The sequence below is a fragment of the Telopea speciosissima genome, chromosome 6, assembly GCF_018873765.1.
Source record: "Telopea speciosissima isolate NSW1024214 ecotype Mountain lineage chromosome 6, Tspe_v1, whole genome shotgun sequence".
In the NCBI taxonomy this organism is placed as follows: Eukaryota; Viridiplantae; Streptophyta; class Magnoliopsida; order Proteales; family Proteaceae; genus Telopea; species Telopea speciosissima.
Window position 1 is genome coordinate 26,496,711 of NC_057921.1, and position 20,505 is coordinate 26,517,215.

Below are 20,505 nucleotides of genomic sequence, written 5' to 3' on the forward strand. Positions count from 1 at the left end.
GGTGGGGGCTACCCACCTATGACCCGATCGTATCGCTACAGACTCATGTCATCACCAGGACTCTAGGCCGCCGCTTAGAAGTCACGTCACCCAGACGGATTCAAGCACCAAGGACGCTATCACCACACGCGGGTATCTATCCACCAAGGATCTTGATACCACTAGGATACTCCCTCCCTCGGGGAGATGATCAATCAGGATAGAGCCCCGTTACCCAGGGCCTCTATCCACTCAACGGGACAATCGCCATCAAACGAGGACTCTCCACACCGCCATATGCTACTATAAAAGGCAAGGTACACAACCCTATCAAGGGACATCTAATCTCATATTGAATAATCACTATTCATCTGTTTGCGCCAGCAGATCTAACTTTGGCATCGGAGAGCCCCAGGCCGGGACCACACCGGTTCTCTCTGTTGACCCCTTGGTCCACTTGCAGGTGACGGCACTCGCAGGACCACTCGACGATTTCTTGACTCAACAACCACCTTGCCCCCCTGCACAGGCTGCCCATGTGCCTGGGCGCAGGCTGCGTTGCGGCACAGAGAACATTCTCCCTATGATAAATTAAGAAAAAGATCTCACAAAATAATTTATCTTTGGGAAATTTACGTCTACGACCCCTGTGGTTTCAAACAATTATGTCTACCACCCTTGGAAATTAAAAATTACTTCAGTACCCCTAAGTATTAACTCTGTTAGTTTTGTAAGAAAATGACAATTTTGCCCTTTTACCCTTCTTCTTCTTCCTCCTCCTCCTGCAACTCCGCTCCCACCCTGCTCCCTTCTTCCCTTTGGACAACAGCCCCCGGCTCCATCAGCGCACCAACCCTGCCACCGTGCTATTGGCGCAACCTATAATCCCATCCCACTCATGCTCTCTCTCTGGGCCAATCAATCCCCATCTTCCCTAATTTGAATCATAGTCCATCTAAAAAATCACATAAAAAACAAATTCAGTTTTCCAAATTTTCAAACCCTAGGAGGTCCAACAGAAAGCAAAAGGAATCTAAGTGTTCTGAAAAAATCAAACCTTTTGGTTTCAAAAATCAAAACCCTAATTTGAGAAGGGAAAACCCGCATAGAATCAACGACATTTCAAACTTCGGCTAGACCACAGAGGCTTGCTTTACTTTATTCAAAACAGGGAAAATTATCCATATTTCAAGGCGTAATTTGGGTTATTATTCATTCAACATGGCGGTACTTTGGTTTTTCTCTCGAAATTTGTTTTTTTTTAAATCCTCTTTGAAGCTTCTAGGGTTTGAGTATACATCATCAAGAGGTCCTTAGGTACTCTATTCTACTTGATTCAAGCACCTACTGAGGTGCTATGGATCTTCATAAAAAAGTTGGTGATACTCTATTTTTATATATTTTTCTACACAAGTTTGACTTCCAGATTTTATCAATCTGACCTTCAGATCAAATCATGGTTTTGGGTATTTAAAGGGCACATAAAAACTTGCCTCGACGTGGATTTTCACCAAATCAGGTCTTCTGATCTCGTATTGCAGTTACGATCTGAGACGTCATAGGATGAAACAAATTAGAGATAGGTCCAAGAATTATAAGTTAATAATCTACAGCCAGATTTCTGGAATACACTGAAGCATCAAAGGCCGAGCGAGAAATGGGTGGTGGCATTAAAATGTGTCTGTACATACAAAGAAAGCTCTGCAAAATAAAAACTAGATACAATAACAAGATAAATCTCCCACAACCTCAGAGAGAGAGAGAGAGAGAGAGAGAGGAAATCATCAACAATCTACAAATAAAAGGCAGAGGGCAAGGATTAGAAGAAGGTGCACCATGGATGGTGGTGGAGGATAAGGAGAGCTAGTCAGGGAAGAAGGGGGCCGGGTGGGGTTGCAAGAGGAGGAAGAAGAAGATGATTTGGAGATGTAAAAAGGGTAAAAATGGTATTTTCATTTTATTATTTTAGTTTAAGATATAATAAGGTAGGGGTATTATGGGCATTTAGATTATATTTGGGCGATGATATCATCACTTAACTGTTCTCATCTAACGATAGGGGTATGTTTATAAGAATATTTCAAAATACAGGGGTGGTTTATGAAATAGATGAAATTTCACTGGTGGTAGACACATTTGTTTGAAAGTACAGGGGTGGTAAACATAAAGTTCTCTTATCTTTTATTTCTATCATTATAAGATTGCAATTCCCAATTTTAATTTTATTTCTATTGCTTGGAAGACTATTTTTTCTAATTCAGTTATTTCAAACCCTGAAGATAAAAATCATCACAAAATAATTTCAATTTTATTTACGAACCTTGAGGTTGATACAAAAGGGTGTATCCAGTGCGGGTTGCAAGAGGCTGTTTTTAGACTTGAACTCATGATCACTAATCACAATGGAGTAACCTTATCATTGCACCAAGGGCCACCCTCAATATTGATGCCAATACTGATACTGATGTGATAACATAAGTACCATAATATCGGGTAAAAAAGTGATGTTTATTGATATTGTATTAATTTTTTTTTATGAAATTGTAATCGCACAAACCACACACCAATCTCAAAAGGTTAACCGACTTTTATTGAGTTTGTATTTGATAGTGGTGTTTATTCAATTTGCATTGTTTTTTTATTTTTATTTTATGAAATTGTAATCACACAAACCAGACACCAATCCCAAAAGGTTAACCGACTTTTATTGAGTTTGTATTTGATACTGGTGTTTTGTGATCACACTGGTCTCCCTCTATCGGTTTATTCAGTTGGTGTTCATTGTGATTCCGCTTTTATTGGAGAAGCTTTAGCCATTCGATCGGGTCTTCTTCTTGCTATTAGGGTTGGCTTCAGCAAGGTCTTGGAGGAATCGGATTGCTACTCCTTAATCAAACAGATCTCCTCTTTTGATCCTGAGATTGCTATTGAGAGTATCTATCATGATATTGTTCAGCTTCATAAATCTTTTGTTGAATGTTCATTTTCTTTTGTTCCAAGGTCTGCCAATGTAGTGGCTGATTCCTTGGCCAGGTCGGCCCTTTCGGTTGAGTGTCCGATTGTTTGGCCTCTTATGTCTCCTTGGCTTCTTCATTTTTGTGTGGCTGAAGCAAGTGTTTGTACAGACTCTTTGGTTGAATGAAATTTCTCCTTATCAAAAAAAAAAACACAAGTTTATTGAATTTGCATTTGATAAGGATTAACACTACCCGATACGTATTAGTATAACCTTAAAACCGATACCAGATCCCGATACTGAGAACTAAATCCTTGCATGCAGCCACTAGCTTATTACTTTTCTTAGGTGGCAGCTTACATGGAGATTTCTAATTTTTACTCGTGACTTGCATCAAGCGTCGGTGACCCAACAGATACATCCGAGAACCCAAAAGACGTTTACACATGCAGAGATCTTATCCATCGATCACCGTCCGATAGGGTTTTCAATGCCATTTTACACTTTAACCGCAGAGGAAAAACCTGCAAGAAATAGCTCGTAACTGTAATTATACGAAAATATGGAGGGCTCTTTCGTCACTTCAAGCAAAAAAAAAAAAAACAGGAAGTCTCGGTTTTACGCATAATCTTCGTTTTTTTCGAAAATCCTTCCTGTTTCTCTCTCTCTCTCTTGCTCGCTCGCTCGCTCTCTGCAATGGCTTCTGAAAATCTTCCTGACAAAAACGCTGTTTTCAGAAAGCTGAAAGCTAAGTCGGATAACAAGGTTCACGTTTCTGTTTTTCCCCCCTCTTTTTATCTCAATTTTACTGGTTTTTTATTTTGAGATCTGGTTTAAGAGTTGCAGATCTGTACGGATTCGTTTTCGGTTCTCACTGTTCATTTGTTTCGGTTTTTTGATGCAGATGTGTTTCGATTGCAATGCGAAGAATCCGACATGGGCGTCCGTCACGTATGGGATTTTTCTTTGCATCGATTGCTCCGCTGTTCACCGAAGCCTGGGTGTTCACATCAGCTTCGTGAGGTAATTCGATTGAAAATGGGGGATTTTTAATTTGAATTTGGTTGGTTCTCAAATTATGCCTGATGATTGGGGTTCTTTTGGCTGATTTGATCTAGAACAAACCTTTATGGTTTGCTCAACATTGATTTATTTTGTTTTCAGTATTAAATATTGTCGATTGGTTGAGCTCAGGTGTTACTCAACTGGTTTCTTTGCACGGACTGATATTATGTGATTGCTGGACTATGTTCTGTAAGATGCCAGCTTAGATTGGAAGGCTTGGCATGGTAGTCAGGTCTCTAGCTAAAGGAATAATTCTTACAGAGCATTTGGTTGTACTTCAATCTCTTCCCCCCCCCCCCCCCCGCGCCCCTCGCTTTCTAAATGAATAAGCACTTTAATTAAAAAGACAAAGAAATCCCACTAAGTGGGACGACAAACCAGATATTACTCTATACAATAAAAGGTAAAGCAGCATAGAAATATGGTGTCCTTGATGCATAGACTCCCTTAAAGATACATCTATCTCTAGCACATTCACTTATGAAATTGTAGAACTAGTTCTCTATGGGATGATCATGATGAGATGTTCCTAGAGAAGCATGAGGATCAGGCTCGTATGAACTTGTAGGGTTCTACATCTATGTAGGAACCAACCCAGCAGATTAATGTAGGACAACAAGGTCGCTAACAACCAGCTAACAACCTAACCCAACCTCTAGGATCACTAGAACTGATGAACAGCAGATTAGATATTCACAGCAAAAGAAAGGCATATAACAGACCTAACAGCAAGCTAATAACAGAGTCTAGTGACACTTAGATTAACCAAAGGTCTGATGCCAAGTACTGTAACAGTGTAACTAATACCCGCAACAAGAAGCAAAACAGCAGGGTTAACCCTTACTGTTGGCAGTTACAGAATTGCCTCCAAACTCAGAAAACACAATAAGCCAAAAATAGGAACTCATGGCAACAGTATTAGCTGACTGTAACCAGCTCTAATGGGGCTAACAGTTCAGTAGAAGGTAGGGTAATTGGAGAGGAATAACACTTCAAACTTACAGCCTCATCTAATGGTTAGATCTTGAGATATAGCAATGGTTCAGTATTAGAAACTAAGAGTTCAGAAATAGAAACTGAATACCTCAGGATGTTGCAGCCATTGGATGAACAAGAAATTACAGTCGGAAGCCTAGAACTGGGGGAGTGATGCAGTATCACTTGACTGGTTGGACCAGCATGATAGGATGTGGGAGACCTAAACCCAAACAGAACCGGTCCAATGGTTTTTGGTCCAACAAGGGTTTTTATTATGTTAGTTATTTAGTAGTTTATTTACTTTATTCTTTTATTTTGAGTTGAGTACGCAGGAGTTAGAGTTTATTTCAGTTTCATAGTCTAACTAGGAGTTTTGTTATTTTTCCTTTAAATGCTTGCATGTAACCCATCAATGGGCATAGTGAATTGAATAGAAGTTTGAGTTTTACTCTTTGATAGAGTGTGATTATGCGATCTTTTTCCCCTTCCCCTGCAACTATTCCCTTCTTCCCTACTGCTCCTCCACTAACTTGGTATCATAGACGAAGAACCTATCTCCTTCCCCATCATCCTCTCCCATTCCCTTCCTTGTCAATCTCCCTCACCTCACTCTCTTTTCCCATACTGTTTTGCCGACTAAAAAAATCTTCTCTGTTGCAAAAAAAAAAAAAAACCATTACCCATTCCCTTCCCGCAGCAACTCCCGCTGACACCCTATCCATTCCATTCCTGCAGCAACTCCCGTTGAAACTCTACCCCAGCCAATCTGTTTGTTTCCACAAAAAAAAACCCTTCGACTTCCACTGAAACCCCCTCCCCTCATCCAAAACCCCTTCGATTCCACAGCCAGCCAAACCCCTTCAACCGCTCTCCCCTTTTTCTTCCAGACCCAATCGATTCACTTCCCCTAGCCCTCGTGTTTCACCAGAAACCAGACAAAAAAAAAAAAAAAAAGAAACAAAAAAGAAAAGGAAGCTAGAAGAGAAGAAGAGAACCAGAAGCAAAAAAAAAAAAAAAAAAAGAGAAGAGAAGAAGAGAATCAAAGCCGGAAAAAAAAAAAATTGCATACCTGGTTTGAAGCTCCCAGTCGCGAGTTATACCCATCCTTGGTCGGCTCCCTCACATCGCAGCACTTCTCTCACTGTCTCCTCTCTGGTTCGACAGAATCTGATTCCAAATCGAAGTTCGAGCTTCCACTGGTTCTTCGCTGTTGTCTCTGGAGTAGCAGACTCCAAATATAAGTTTACTCCCACACTCCTTTCGAAAGTTCTTTCCCACGATAAGTAACTGTCCCTTTAAACCCCCTTCTTGTTTTTTTTTCAATATTATCCCCTTCCTCTTATGTCTTCATTTATTTTGAGTGATATTTTTTGTATTCCAGAATTTCCCCCTCTCTTTATCCTTATTATATTCTGTCCTTTTTTTATTTCCAAGTTTACCCCTTCCCTTATTCGTACTATACTCTTGAGGATTCCTAACCTTACATTTCCAATATTACAGTATTGCCACTCTATTAGGAATTTCCATTTATTTGTTGTTTTGCCATTCAAGCTTTGTCTTTTAATTTTTTCATGCTTAACTTAACCATGGTAGCCAACAGTGAAGTTCTCCAACAGTTCAATTCTTATAAGGCTGAAACCGATGCAAAATTTGATACTCTCATTGCCGCTGTCAATTCCTTTAAGACAATGATCGAACCTATGCAAGCTTCTATTGATCAACTGAAAGCTTTAGATAAAGGAAAGAGTCCCATGCTAGTTGAGGATTCTTCCAACTCCGTCGCACAGGATCCGCCTCATGATGCGCCGCCACTTCCACCACCACCATAGCATACCCTACCACCACGAAATCCCCACCTTATGGAGTTAATCGTTATGATGATTATGAAGCTGAAAGAGCAGCAATGCTGGACGTCCTTAATTTTTATGGGGATAATAATCCAGAACAGTGCCTTGACTGGATTCACAGTTTGGAGACCTTTTTCAGATCGTACAGTTTGATGGAGGCCAGGAAAGTTTTATTTGCAGAGGCTAAACTTAAAGGCACAACTCAAGTCTGGTGGATCAAGCAACAACAACAAAATTGGACCCGTGGTGTTGGTTTAGTTACTACTTGGGCGGAAATGCATGAAGTCATGAACAAAAGATTCTTGCCTACTGACTACAAGCAGTGCATGCACCTCAGGTTTGCATTGTTAAAACAGGGAACCCAGGTTCGATGGCCTTTCAGGAGTTTGCCCTGCGCCCCCCCCCGTATTCTATTATTATGCCACTCGATATGATTTTGAGTGGGATGAAGAAGTATTAGTGGCTCAGTTTTGCAATGGTTTGCACCCTCAGATCAGTGTTGCACTAGCATCTAGTTGACTGCCTACAATGGAAGATGCAGTACAGGTTGCATGTCAAGCAGAAGAAAATCTGAAACGACCTTACACTCGAAGGATTTTTCCAGATACTTTTCCTAGGGGTAACAATTACAATCAGCAACAGTCTCCCCCCCAAGAAAAGTCATTCAGCAAACCACAAGCTACTAATTCATCTATGGCATCTTTACGGCCTAATCGGCCATATTCTCCACCTCGACGTGATTCTAACAGGGCATCTTGACGACCTACCCAACCATATTCTTTGCCTTGGTGTGGGTTCGACAACTCTTCTATAATGCCAAAGACTGCCATTGAATGCAAAGGCTACGGACATGTCACTGCTCAGTGTCCCAACCGTTTGGTGGCTTATATTAATATGGATCATTTTATCCCTTATATTCCAGAAGAGCACCTTGGTGTTGATACAATTGAATTACCGCCAAAACTTGGACTAAGTAAAGTCAATGACAATAACAATGATGAGGAGCGATATCCTTGTTATGCTCAGACCCGTGTGAAGTACAACGACTAATTATATAGTATCGTGATTGATGGAGGTAGTTGCACTAATGTCGTCTCTGAAGAAACTGTTCGTAAACTATTGGGATTGCAGTGAACAACACTAATCTCAAGGTTACAGATAGGTGTTTACTCACCTACTCTATTGGTGAATTTGTGGATACAGTACAGTGTGACGTCCTCCCCTTGAAGGTATGTCGTATTCTTCTTGATTGACCATGGTTTTTTGATAAGAAGGCATAACATTGCGGGTATGCGAATACCTACTCCTTCAAGCACGACAACAAAATCATGAAGTTCTTCCCGCTAAGATTTCCCTAAAATTAAACTTAAGAAAGTAGCGGGATTGTTCCTCCTCCAGCGTGTTCCTTTAGACGACCTCCTGGGTCCTTTTCCAAACTCGGAGGAGTCGAGTTCTTTTTAGAGGAGGAGAGAATTGATGCAGTATCACTTCACTAGTTGGACCTGCATGATAGGATTTGGAGACCCAAACTCAAACAGAACCGGTCCAATGGTTTTTGGTCCAACAAGGATTGATATTAGTTTAGTTATTTAGTAGTTTATCTACTTTAGTCTTTTATTTTGAGTTGAGTACATAGGAGTTAGAGTTTATTTCAGTTTCATAGTCTAACTAGGAGTTTTGTTATTTTTCCTTTAAATACTTGAATGTAACCCATCAATGGGTATAGTGTATTGAATAGAAGTTTGAGTTTTACTCTTTGATAGAGTGTGATTGTGCGATCTCTTTCCCCTTCCCCTGCAACTATTACCTTCGTCCCTATCGGCCCTACACCAGGGATTAACATGCTTCATGTTGATGGTTGGATGAAAGAGAAACCACCATGGAAAGTTGCTGGCCAGAAAACCCAGAGCAGAAAGTGCCAGAGGAAGTATTCAGTTGGGAGAAAGAGAGAAGAGAGAATGATTTGGCTTGTCAATGGGACAGAGGCCACCACTTTATTTATAATCTTGAGAATATTACACATATAGTATGATCACACAATCACACAATTAACACACTAAACATGTGCATAATGAATCTAGAGACTCCAATGTACCTAGTTACATTCATGGTATAAAATCTCGCGAAATTTCGGCGATATATCTCCACATTTCGTATATCTTGACATGTCCGAGATACGAAACACATCCGAAACCAAAAAATACAATATCTCGTCGATATATCGTGAGATATTGACGAAATATCGTGGATCTCACTATATATCGCGAGATATTGAAAAAGTGATAAATAGTGTGACACTAGGAGCCATTTTATACCATATTTTGACTTTTGGTCGATATTTCACCGAGAGCTATTGAAACTCTATTTTCTCTCTTCTTCCTCATTTTTGCTCTTCTTCCTCCCTTCCAAGCCTCATCCAAGCATTGTTGAAGCTCCTTGTCGCCGGAAGACGTCGGACGGTCATCTAAGCTCATCATCCAGCCTATTTTCATTATTTAAGGTAAATTCTATTTCTCTAAAACTATTTTTTTAAAAATACTTTGTACAAATGTTGTTGGATGTTGATGATATTAATATTCATTAGACACGGAGGCCGATCTGACCTCGGTGTCGAATTTTTTTCCCATATGTATTTTTTTATTTTTTTCTGGTTTTAAAATTCATTTTCCTACAACTAAAATAGGAAATAATTAGGGGTAATATGTCTTAGATGGTAATGAATTAAATATATGTTAGACACCAATGGCCGATCTACGGCTTCACGGTGTCGGATTTATTTTTCTGCTCTTAAATAATTATTTTAATTTTTGAAAATTAAGAAAAATATATAAAAATTAAAAAACAGAAATAAATAAGGAAAAATATGAGTTTTAAGTTTAAAAAATAATGAAAAATATAAAAGTTATTTCTATATATTTTGAGATGCATTACATATATATTATGTTTACTAATTTTTGGTTTTGTTGTGTTAGGTCAATACTTATATTAACATTATATATAAAAAATTGGTTTTAATTATGTGAAAAATATAAGGGTTAGGGAAAAATATTAAATAACTATACAAGTGTATTAGTAATCTAAAAGTGTCAATTGAAGTGCATCTACATTAAGTTTTTTAATTATTTGTGTTACTTACATTAGCGAAACAAGTATCATTATGGCGGATCGTGATAGACAACGTGCAAGGGCAAGCAAAGGTGGGGAAAGTAGTCAACAAAGGGGGCGGAGGGAACAAAGAACAGAGGGAACAGAGAGAGATCACCCAAGATAGGGTGACATTGCGTAGTTACATGGTACTCCCATTGATGGGGATAAGAGAAAATCTATATATAACTATTGTACATGCAATTTATGGGAGGTGGGTCAGAGACTTAAACAACATCGATTTGGAGGATCTAAAGATGTTGTAGGTTGTCATATGGTCCCTACTGAAGTAGCTGAGGGAGATTGGTGATAGTTTGAGGGGAAGAAAGAAGAGGAAGGCGACAAGCAAAGGATAAGAGAACAAGTTGAGGATACAATGAGGAGTTCGATGGGAGGAGGAAGACGATACAATGATGATGATGACTCCTCCTCCTCCTCCTCGATGATGATGACATTGCATGCACTGATGACATACAAACAACGAGAGGAGGCTAGGGATTTTAGGCGGACTGCTTTGAGGAGTAGAATAAGTTTTCAAGATGATCGGAGAGACAAAGAGTAGGGGTAGTGGAGGAGTGGCAGTTCGGAGGTCCTAGAACTTTGAATCCTTTTAAAAGATCACAAAGTGTGAGGCGGTCCCAACACCTCTACCAGTGCATTTACCACCATCAACATCTCGATCCTAAATTGCATAAGAAGAAAGGAAGCGATCAACCCGGAATCAAAAGGAGCATGGAAGGGGATGAAGGGATTGGTTAAAGAATCGATAGCTAAGTGGATGCTATACCATACCATCCCAAAGAACACCCACAAGGCCCCCATTATGATACCATGATAAATACCATTACGCAGGGCCTAGGATTGAGGGCCCCACCCCATATGAGGTAATGAATGTTTATCTACCTCAACAAAAGAGTGAGATTGATGAGTACATTAGTGAGATGAGGAATATGTGGGAGACATATGGGGTGACTATAATGGCAGATGGATGGGTGGGCTCTAAGAAAGTCCATCATCAATTTCACGGTTTATTGTGATGGGAGGGACAGTGTTCCTCAAATCGTGGATGCATCAAAGAGATAAAGGATGCAAAATATATTTCTGATTGTTAAAGGAAGTAGTGGAAAAAGATGTGGGTATTGAGAATGTTGTCCCATTGTAACTGACAATGGAAGTAACCGGTGAGAAGATGATGAATAATAGTAAGTACCGGCTCTTTTGGACTCCTTGTGCAGCCCATTGCATTGACTTAATGCTAAAAGATATGGGAAAGTTAAAGTTGGTGAAGATTGTGGTTGAAAGTGCAAGACAAGTCACCAACTTTGTATCAACCACTCCTATGCACTCAATCTATTGAGAGAAAAATGTGGGGGTGACTTGGTTAGGCTGGCATCACAAGATTTGCCACCAACTACATTGCCCTCAAAAGCATTGAGACAAAGAAGGTGAGAAACATGTTTGCTTCGAGGAGCGGTTTGAATGGAAGGGTTCCAAGCGCAAATGGGAGGGAAGCCAAGCAACGATGTCATCGAGGACTTCGGACAAACTAAGCAAAGTGGTGAAAGTTTTGGAGCCGGTGAGTTAAAGTTCTACATGTTGTCGACTCGCTCTGAAGGGCCCAACCATACCAGTCCTATATCTTTGCGATAGATTTGATGAAAGATAGTGTCTATAGTGTGGCTCTGCATGATAGCAAACACTTCTTAGATATCATAAATGCTCATTTGGGAGAATCAACTTATGCATCCACGAATAATGGTGAAAAAATTTGTTTTATGTTTACTAATTCATAGTATTATTATTTACTAATTACCTATGCATTTGACAATACCTCTATTCTATATGTCATATTTCAAGATACTACTTGAACCCTAAGTATCAATATAACAATAGGCTTGGGTTGAAAACTCAACTTATTGATCTTTGTGAAACAAGTAGTGAAGAAGTTGGAGCGGATGGCGCTCTACAAGCAATTTGCAACAATGAGGTGAGTTCATTTGGAAATTCAACTTATTGATGCTTTCAAATAAGTAGTGAAGAAGTACTTACTAATTTTCCATGGGTGTAGATCAAGGTATTTAGGGATGCATTGGGAAGTTTTGGAACCGAGGTCCGATCTGAGGCAGAGCACGTGTGATCTTGGTAATTCTTTTAAGTTTTAAATTACATATATTTTGAAATTTGAAAGTTGAAAGTTGAAACAACATTTGACACATGTCTTTTTGTTGTAAACTTGTAATGTTTGAATGGTAGGTGTTGTATGGGGAATCGGTGAAAACTTAAGAAGAATAGCAATTAAAGTCCTTTTGAACATATTACTGCATCGGTGTCGTGAGAGGCTGAGTACCTTTGCGCTCATCCACGCTCCAAGAGGCGCTGTTGGGGTCTCAACGTTTATCGCGTGGTGTATGTGCACTACAACTTGAGGTTGAAACTGCACACACGCGTGGGACATGAGGGACAGGAGGGGCACCATTGATCTAGTTGACATCTTTCAGTTGACTCAGACGATGAGGACCCTATGTGGATTGGGTGAGGGATAGAGGTGAGCCGAGTGTTGGATGAGGAGGGAGGTAGGCCCTGACCTCGCATGATAGCTTTTGAGATTGGTCTTGATGTGGATGAGTATATGGCGACGAGGTCGGATACATGCGAGGAAGCCTGCCCATACCATTCCAGTATGGCTGGTGGCAATGTTCTTGATGATGAAGTGGTCTAAGTCCTCGAATGATGATGATGGTGATGATGGTGATCTTTGGTGGTGGTGATGGTGATCTTGGTGGTGGTAATCTTTGGTGGTGGTGATGTTGGTGGTGGTGATCTTTGGTGAAGAATTTGACGGCATGCGAGGCGTTATGTGGTAGGTCGGGAGGCCCGAGGATACGGCTGTAGAGCCGCCGATTCACCGGAGAGACACGGTTTGATCATGCCACAAGATATGGACCACGGAGCACGTGCCCCCCGCACCCCCCCCTCGAGGCCCCTACATACATACTGACAGAGCGTAGGGGTCTAAACAACACGATTGCAACCCGATCACATGGACATTGATAACCTATCTAGCTCTATTGGTGGTTTGAGTATGGGTGATAGGGAGGGAGGACCGATTGGACATTGGTGTGCCCCATCTTTTGACGCACATACCACTCCATTGGCATCGGATTATGGTGCATCACAACCTTACGGTGGATATGGATATGGATCATCATCATATGGACGAGTTTAGTGGGGTAGGGGACTATGACTACAGTCCAGTCCCAGGGACATCTTTGGATCATCTTTTGTAGATAACATCTTTGCATACCCTAGCGGACCTAGCTACCAACCTCACCTGACCATACATGCGGCCAATGCCATCGCCTCTTGCGCCGGCGCCAACATCATATCACGAGTGGATCATCTTCTTCACTGAATTTGGATCGAGTGGTAACCCTAGTTTATATCCTAGGATAGGTTACCTACAGGTATGTTGATGATTCCATTTACGTGACACTTGTGGATGACTACAATCGTTTCTTCTCCGATTCTATACCGTGGTCCACATATGTCCTTGAAACAGAGAGCAATGGACGTCGACTCCGGCGAGGCATGAGTGGGATTGATCCGGGAGGCACAGCAACTACTATTAGCAGTTTAGCACTTGTAATTTGTAACTTAAGTTGTGATTTCATTGATCTATGAACTTGTGAGTTGTGACTTGCGAGTTGCGAGTCTTGTGACTTACTAACTTTGACACTTAGTGTATTGCCTTTAAGGCTTTAAGCGAGTTATTGAATATTATGAATTTTATGAGAATCATGGTACTCATCAATGTGTATTGGCTTTAACTTGATATGTGATGAAGTTAAATACTATTATTAAATATTAACTGCCTAATCTATGTGTATTTAATTATTTATACATTAGGGTCGGCGACCGTATGTCAATCAAGGGTGCAAGCCCAAAACACCAATTTGAATTCACATTTTTACAATTTTTTGGTTTAAATGTGTTTATTAAGCTTAAATAAGGTTGTCCATGAAGTTTCAGGCCTAGATATGGCCAAATACCCCCGAGATGGACCCCCGAAATATTGCAAAAAAATGCAATATTTCGGTCATATTTCGCGATATTTCGGGTATCTCGGATATCTCGGTAGGCCCGAGATACCGAGATATCGCGAAATATTAAACCTTGGTTACATTACAAACTTTACCAAGAGCAAGGTTCAAAATCTCGCGAAATTTCGGCCATATTTTGCCAAATTTCGTATATCTCGAGCTGTCCGAGATACGATACCAATCCGAAATGGAAAAATACCATATTTCGACAATATCTCGTGAGATATCGACGAAATATCGTGGACTCATGATATATCGCGAGCTATTGAAAAAGTCACTAAAAGTGTCACGTGCAATATTTCAAAAATTTCGGTCACCTTGTTTCGGAAATTTCGGAAATCTCTGTAATTTCGGTAATCTCATTTCGAAAATTTCGGAAATCTCGGTATTTTTGACATTTTACACTCACAGAAAAATACCATATTTCGACGAAATTTCAACGAAATTTCGGTATCTTGGAAATTTCGGTCAGACCGAAACACCAAAACTTAACGAGATTTAGTACCATGACCAAGAGAACCAAACCAGAAGAGAACCGAACCGAACCTATCTTCAACACTTTAACATATTCTGCTTCTAATATTCAATACTCCATCGGACCACCGATAAGTAATGGAGCATTCAGTTAGATTTTAGGTTAGGGATGCAAGTAAGAGAAGGAGAAGAAGATAAAGGAGGAAGAGATGAGGAAGAGAGGAAGAAGGGAACAAGAGATTGGAGGGAGAAATATTTCGGTTGTAATTCTTAGTGTTGGAGAGACATCTCCAGACTTCTATATTACTTCAATGGTACCAAGAGAAATATTACATCCATCTCCCTAGGGAGGTAAAAGGTAAAAAAGGATAAAAGAGAGCAAATACATAATAAGGCAACTGGACAAAAGGCTAGTTCCTAAACTACCCTTGTTACATAACTTCTAAAAACTCTAACACATTCAACAGTAATAAACATTCTCACAGTAGCCTCGGTACCTCGCAATAACACTCTGTTGCAGTGGAAATAAAACTAGAAACTAAAGAGAGGAGATGGAAGAGAAGAAGGGTGGGGATATGACCAAGGCCTCTCACCTATGGCTTTGGTAGTCTTTCACTAACCTAGGTATCTCACCTTATTCCACTGCCTCACGCAGTAACATGGCATAAAACCAAGCTTTTCTTTCATCAATAAATCATTTGTATAGGTGCAAGAGCCCTTTCAATATATTGGTGTGTGTGTAGCACTCTAACAGAAAATAGAAAGTAAATAAAAGAGGCCCAGGCATATAGTGGGGACTTGCACAATAAGAAACTTAAATAAAGGAAAGATAGCCTGAGATCTAAGTAGTATCTACTTTAAACTGAAAATAGAAACTAATCCCTATTTTCTTGTAGAGTTCAAATCCCTCCTTTTTGGGCTTATAGAGTGGGCTCGTTTCAATAGGGAACTCAAAATTACTTCGCCTATGATCCATATAACACATTGTGGAGTTAAATTTGGGCCCAAGTTATTGAACCATGGACTCAATTTGATCCAAAAAATTGAACCATACCCAAATCCGAAAATTCTTCTTCTTTCTTGATCTACATCACAGATGGCCACCACTTGATCAGTTTCTATCTCCAAGTCTCGAAACGAGAATGTGTGAGATAATAAGATAAGGGCAACCTAAATATGGGAGTTCTAGGCTTTTCTGTATCTGTGTTGTCTACACCAAAAAAATAAAATAAAAATCCTCATTCTAGGTAAGCTTAATAAAGTGAGCATGAGGAGGAATTCAGTAGTGCTTCATGGAGGAGGAAAGGAATATCTATCCACCTCTACTGAGACTCACAAAATGACTGAGACTCCCAAAATGGTTGAGAGGGATATCCTAAATGCATCCACTACCACCTTCAACCTTGTTGTGCTCACCATAATTATACCAATAATTTCCAAGGGAGATCTGAAGCAACTCCTGATCTATTTTATACCTCTCCCACATGCTTTAAACATGTACTAGTTGTATATAACTCTATGATAGTGATGCAGGTGCACTGCCTTGGACCGATCCAAACTCATTTGGGTGTCGAGACGGAGATGAACCGGGTCCGATTAAGTTTGGATTTAGTAGGATATCTATGTTTTAGTATTTGGGTTTATATGAACTGGGTCGATTAGGGGTTTGAGTTATTTATAATCTTTTTTTGCTATTGATAGTCTTAGATAGGGATGAATTAAAGATAGCGTCTAGCTGGTTTCAAAGTCTGTTTAGAGTTTTATTTCAGTTATCAATCTTAGTTAGGAGTCTTTATTTGTTTCTTTAAATACAAAATGTAACCCACGCAAGTTGCAGATTTGGAATGAAAAGATTTTGAATAGGTTATGTTGCTAGAATGGTACAAACCAGGTTGTGTAACCTATTCTTCTCTCTTCTGTAATTCTTTTCTCCCCTCTTGATATTTCTTCTATTCTCCTTTCTGCCTTTCTTTTCCACTGGTTTTGCGTTTACACTGTGGGACGACAATACCAGATTTTAAAGAATCCCATTGCTGCCCCTTTATCCCCAATCGATTGGCCTTGAATTTTGGGCTGTTGAATCATCACCCTAAGGCGATTCACACGTTAGAGAGTCATGCCCAGAAGTTTACTTTGCTGTGAGAATCGAGCACTTGTAGAAATCTGCAACTGTGATGTCATCAGATGTGATTTCAGAGATTCAAATCTCATTGGGTTGTGGATGCTTGGTACTGTTAGGGTTTTCAATCTGCAGAGGATCAAGTCACTTACCTTCGCTAGAGATCTTGAGCTGATTGGAACACATGAAGGAGTCCTCTTGACCGCAAGCTACTTTCCTGCCACTGGTTTCTGTGTAACCTAAGGTTGAAGACAAGAGTTTCTAAATTTTATTGTGGCTTAGTCTTAACCCTTCTTTCTGTTCTTCCCATAATACCCTCCACTTGCTCCTTTATTCTTATTCATTCTAACAACCATCAGAAGATCATGACTATTGATTGTGAGATGCACTGGATTGTCACCCCATCAAAGCCGATTTTTGTGGATGCCGATCGAGTGGTGCTGATCCTCTCATTTTATAAAACTCATGGTTGAGTTTTTTCTCAACATCAGGAGAGTTGATGCAGTTGCACTGCCTTGGACCGACCCAAACCCATTTGGGTATCCAGACGGTGATGAACCGTGTCCAATTAAGTTTGGATTTAGTAGGATATCTTTGTTTTAGTATTTGGGTTTATCTGAAACTGGGTCGATTAGGAGTTTGAGTTATTTATAATCTTTTTTTTGCTATTGATAGAGTCTTGGATAGGGTCGAATTAAGTGTAGTGTGTAGCTGGTTTCAAAGTCTGTTTAGAGTTTTATATAGGATTTAATTTCAGCTATCAGTCTTAGTTAGGAGTCTTTATTTGTTTCTTTAAATACAAAGTATTAGCCTACGCAAGTTGTAGATTTGTAATGAAAAGATTTTGAATGGGTTATGTTGCCAGAGTGGTACATACCTATTCTCCTTTCTGCCTTTCTTTTCGACTGGTTTTGCGTTTACACTGTGGGACGACAATACCAGATTTTAAAGAAACCCATTGCTGCCCCTTTATCCCCAATCGATTGGCCTTGAGTTTTGGGCTGCTGAATCATCACTCTAAGGTGATTCACACGTTAGAGACTCGTGCCCAGAAGTTTACTTTGCTGTGAGAATCGAGCACTTGTAGAAATCTGCAATTGTGATGTCTTCAGATGTGATTTCAGAGATTCAAATCTCACTGGGTTGTGGATGCTTGGTACTGTTACGGCTTCTAATCAGCAGAGGATCAAGTCATTTCCCTTCCCAAGAGATCTTGAGCTGATTGGAACTCGTATGAGCCCTCTTGACCGTATTGTCACGGCCTTAGACCTTACTAAGCAACCGCGCCGGCACTTAGCACTCACTCTAGCGCCAAGTCAGCCTTTCACCAACTCTAGCAAGGGACTTGTTAAGAGAACTTAGAGAACACTAGAGGGACTTTGAAAGAATACACTTGAATTGCTTGAAAGCTTTGAGTACAAGACTTGATAGCTTGCTTGCTTGATGCCTTGGCCAAATGAGGCCACCTCTATTTATAGGCAACCAAGCCTACAATGAATGGCTATGATATTTACATGTGTCCTCCATCCAACGGTGGAGAACCCTCTAGAATAGAGTCTAGAATAATCCTAGATATTTACAAGAGTGCTCTAGAAGCTTGCTAGATCTTTCCTAGCTTCTAGAGGTTCTTCAATACTTCTAGAATGGGTCTAGCCTCTTCCAAGTATGGAGAGTTCTAGACCTTGGTTCTTCCTTGGCCCAAGGTCCATGTCAATGGGCCTTGTAAGTCTTAGCTTGGGCCATAATTAGGCGGGCGTGACATTCTCCCCACCTAAGTTGGCGACGTCGCGCCGCGTCCTCCTCGTGGAACCTTCGTATTTGCTCCTGGAACTGCCATAGAGAGTCCGCATGTTCCCAACTCGCTCGCTTCTTCGGTAGCCCTTTCCACTGACTAAGTACTCCCTACTAGGAGGTACTCCTCGCTCCGCACAACTCGGTCTCGCGATCATGTACTCAGCCTCCTTGTCTTGGGAGTTGTGACACTCATTGGTGCCCTCGTTGACGTTCCACGACTTGGGTCTTCCATGTCTCCATGATAAGGCTTTAGCATGCTTGCATGAAAGACCGGATGGATCTTGAGCTTAGGAGGTAGGCTCACCTCATAAGACACCTTGCCTACCTTCTTTGTGATTTCAAATGGGCCCTCGTACCGACGAACCAGCCCTTGTGCACCTTCCGTAGGGACTTGAATTGTTGAGGTAGAAGCTTCACAAGCACCATGTCCCCAACTTCAAACTCGCTGGCCGCCCGTCCTTGTCGCCCACTTCTTCATCTTCTTAGTGGCTTTGTCTGGCACGACTTAGCCACATCCACCTTCTCTTGCCATCCTTGGCAAACTTGAACGCCGATGGGCTCTTCCCTCGTAGCCTGTCATCACCGTATGTGGCGTCGCGGTTGCTGTCCCGTGGCAATCTCAAATGGACTTTGATTGGTTGCCTCGCTCCTTTGGAGATTGTAGGAGAATTGGGCACACATCAAGCAACTTAGCCCAATCTCGTTGGTTAGCACTCACGAAATGCCTCAAGTAAAGCTCCAACAAATCGTTGATGCGCTCCGTCGTCCATCGGTTTGTGGATGGAAGCTTGTAGAGAAGTGTAGGCCGACCCCATCAACTCAACAGCTCCATCCAAAACCTCCCCGTGAAGCGAGGGTCTCGATCGGCTGATGATCGATCGTGGCACACCCCAACACTTGACGACGTGCTTCAAGAATAGTCTTGCCGCCTCTTCGCCATGCAGTCTCTTGGTGCCGCCACAAGCGTGCCATACTTAGAAAATCTATCCACACCCACCATGATTGACCCACACCCCTCTCGACTTGGGTAGGGCACTAATGAAGTTCATGGAGACACTCTCCCATGCTCTCTCGGGTATTGGGAGTGGCTCCAACAATCCCTTAGGTGGTCGCTTCTCCACCTTATCTTGTTGGCACACAAGACAAGTCTTCACATAGGCCTCTATGTCATCACGCATCCGAGGCCAATAGTACGCCGCTTCCAACAATGCTCGCGTGCGCCGTTGCCCTGGGTGACCAGCCCATTTGGTGTCGTGGCATTCCCAGACCAAATTTCTCCTCAAGTTGTTCCATTTAGGAACATATAGTCTTCTCTTCTTGGCATAGAGCAAACCATCTTGCTCCCAAAACCTCCGTGTCTTGCCTTCTTTGGCAAGGGCAAGTAAGCTCTTAGCCACTGGGTCATGTTGTAGACCTTCTTTGATTAAGCCCATGAGCTCTCCTTTCGGTTGGCTAAGGGAAGCTAACTCCGCCTTTCTACTTAGTGCATCAGCCACCTCGTTGGCCTTGCCCGGCTTGTACTCGAAGACGAAGTCGAATTCCGCCAAGAAGTCTTGCCATCTAGCCTGCTTGGGACTTAGCTTCTTCTGGGTCTGAAAGTAGCTAGTGGCAACATTGTCCGTCTTCACCACGAACCTCGACCCCAACAAGTAATGTCGCCATGTTCTTAGGCAATGCACCACCGCGGTCATTTCCTTCTCGTGGACGGTGTAACGCCGCTCCGTGTCGTTGAGCTTGCGGCTCTCATATGCAATGGGATGTCTTTCTTGCATCAATACCCCTCCAATTGCAAAGTCGGATGCATCCGTATGCACCTCGAATGGCTTGCCATAGTCTGGCAAGGTAAGCACTGGTTCCTCCATGACGGCCTTCTTTAGATCATCAAAGGCATCTTGGCATGAGTCTGACCATTCCCATGCCTTGTTCTTCTTTAGAAGATCGGTGAGTGGAGCTGCCCTCTTTGAATACCCTTGAATGAACCGCCTATAGTAGTTCACCAGACCAAGAAAAGACCTCAGCTCGGTAACCTTTGTAGGTGCCTCCCACTCC

The 20,505-nt window shown here is 41.4% G+C and overlaps 1 protein-coding gene across 1 annotated transcript in view; it reads left to right on the forward strand.

Moving 5' to 3' along the window:
- The first annotated feature begins 731 nt into the window (after window positions 1–731).
- LOC122664876 (probable ADP-ribosylation factor GTPase-activating protein AGD8) overlaps window positions 732–20,505 on the forward strand; it is a 44,693-nt gene continuing 24,919 nt past the window's right edge. Inside the window, exons 1-3 of the mRNA XM_043860900.1 lie at window positions 732–755; window positions 3,625–3,700; window positions 3,840–3,958. Coding sequence (XP_043716835.1) covers window positions 3,632–3,700; window positions 3,840–3,958 — 188 coding nt within the window. The 5' untranslated portion in view covers window positions 732–755; window positions 3,625–3,631. The remainder of the gene's footprint in view (window positions 756–3,624; window positions 3,701–3,839; window positions 3,959–20,505) is intronic.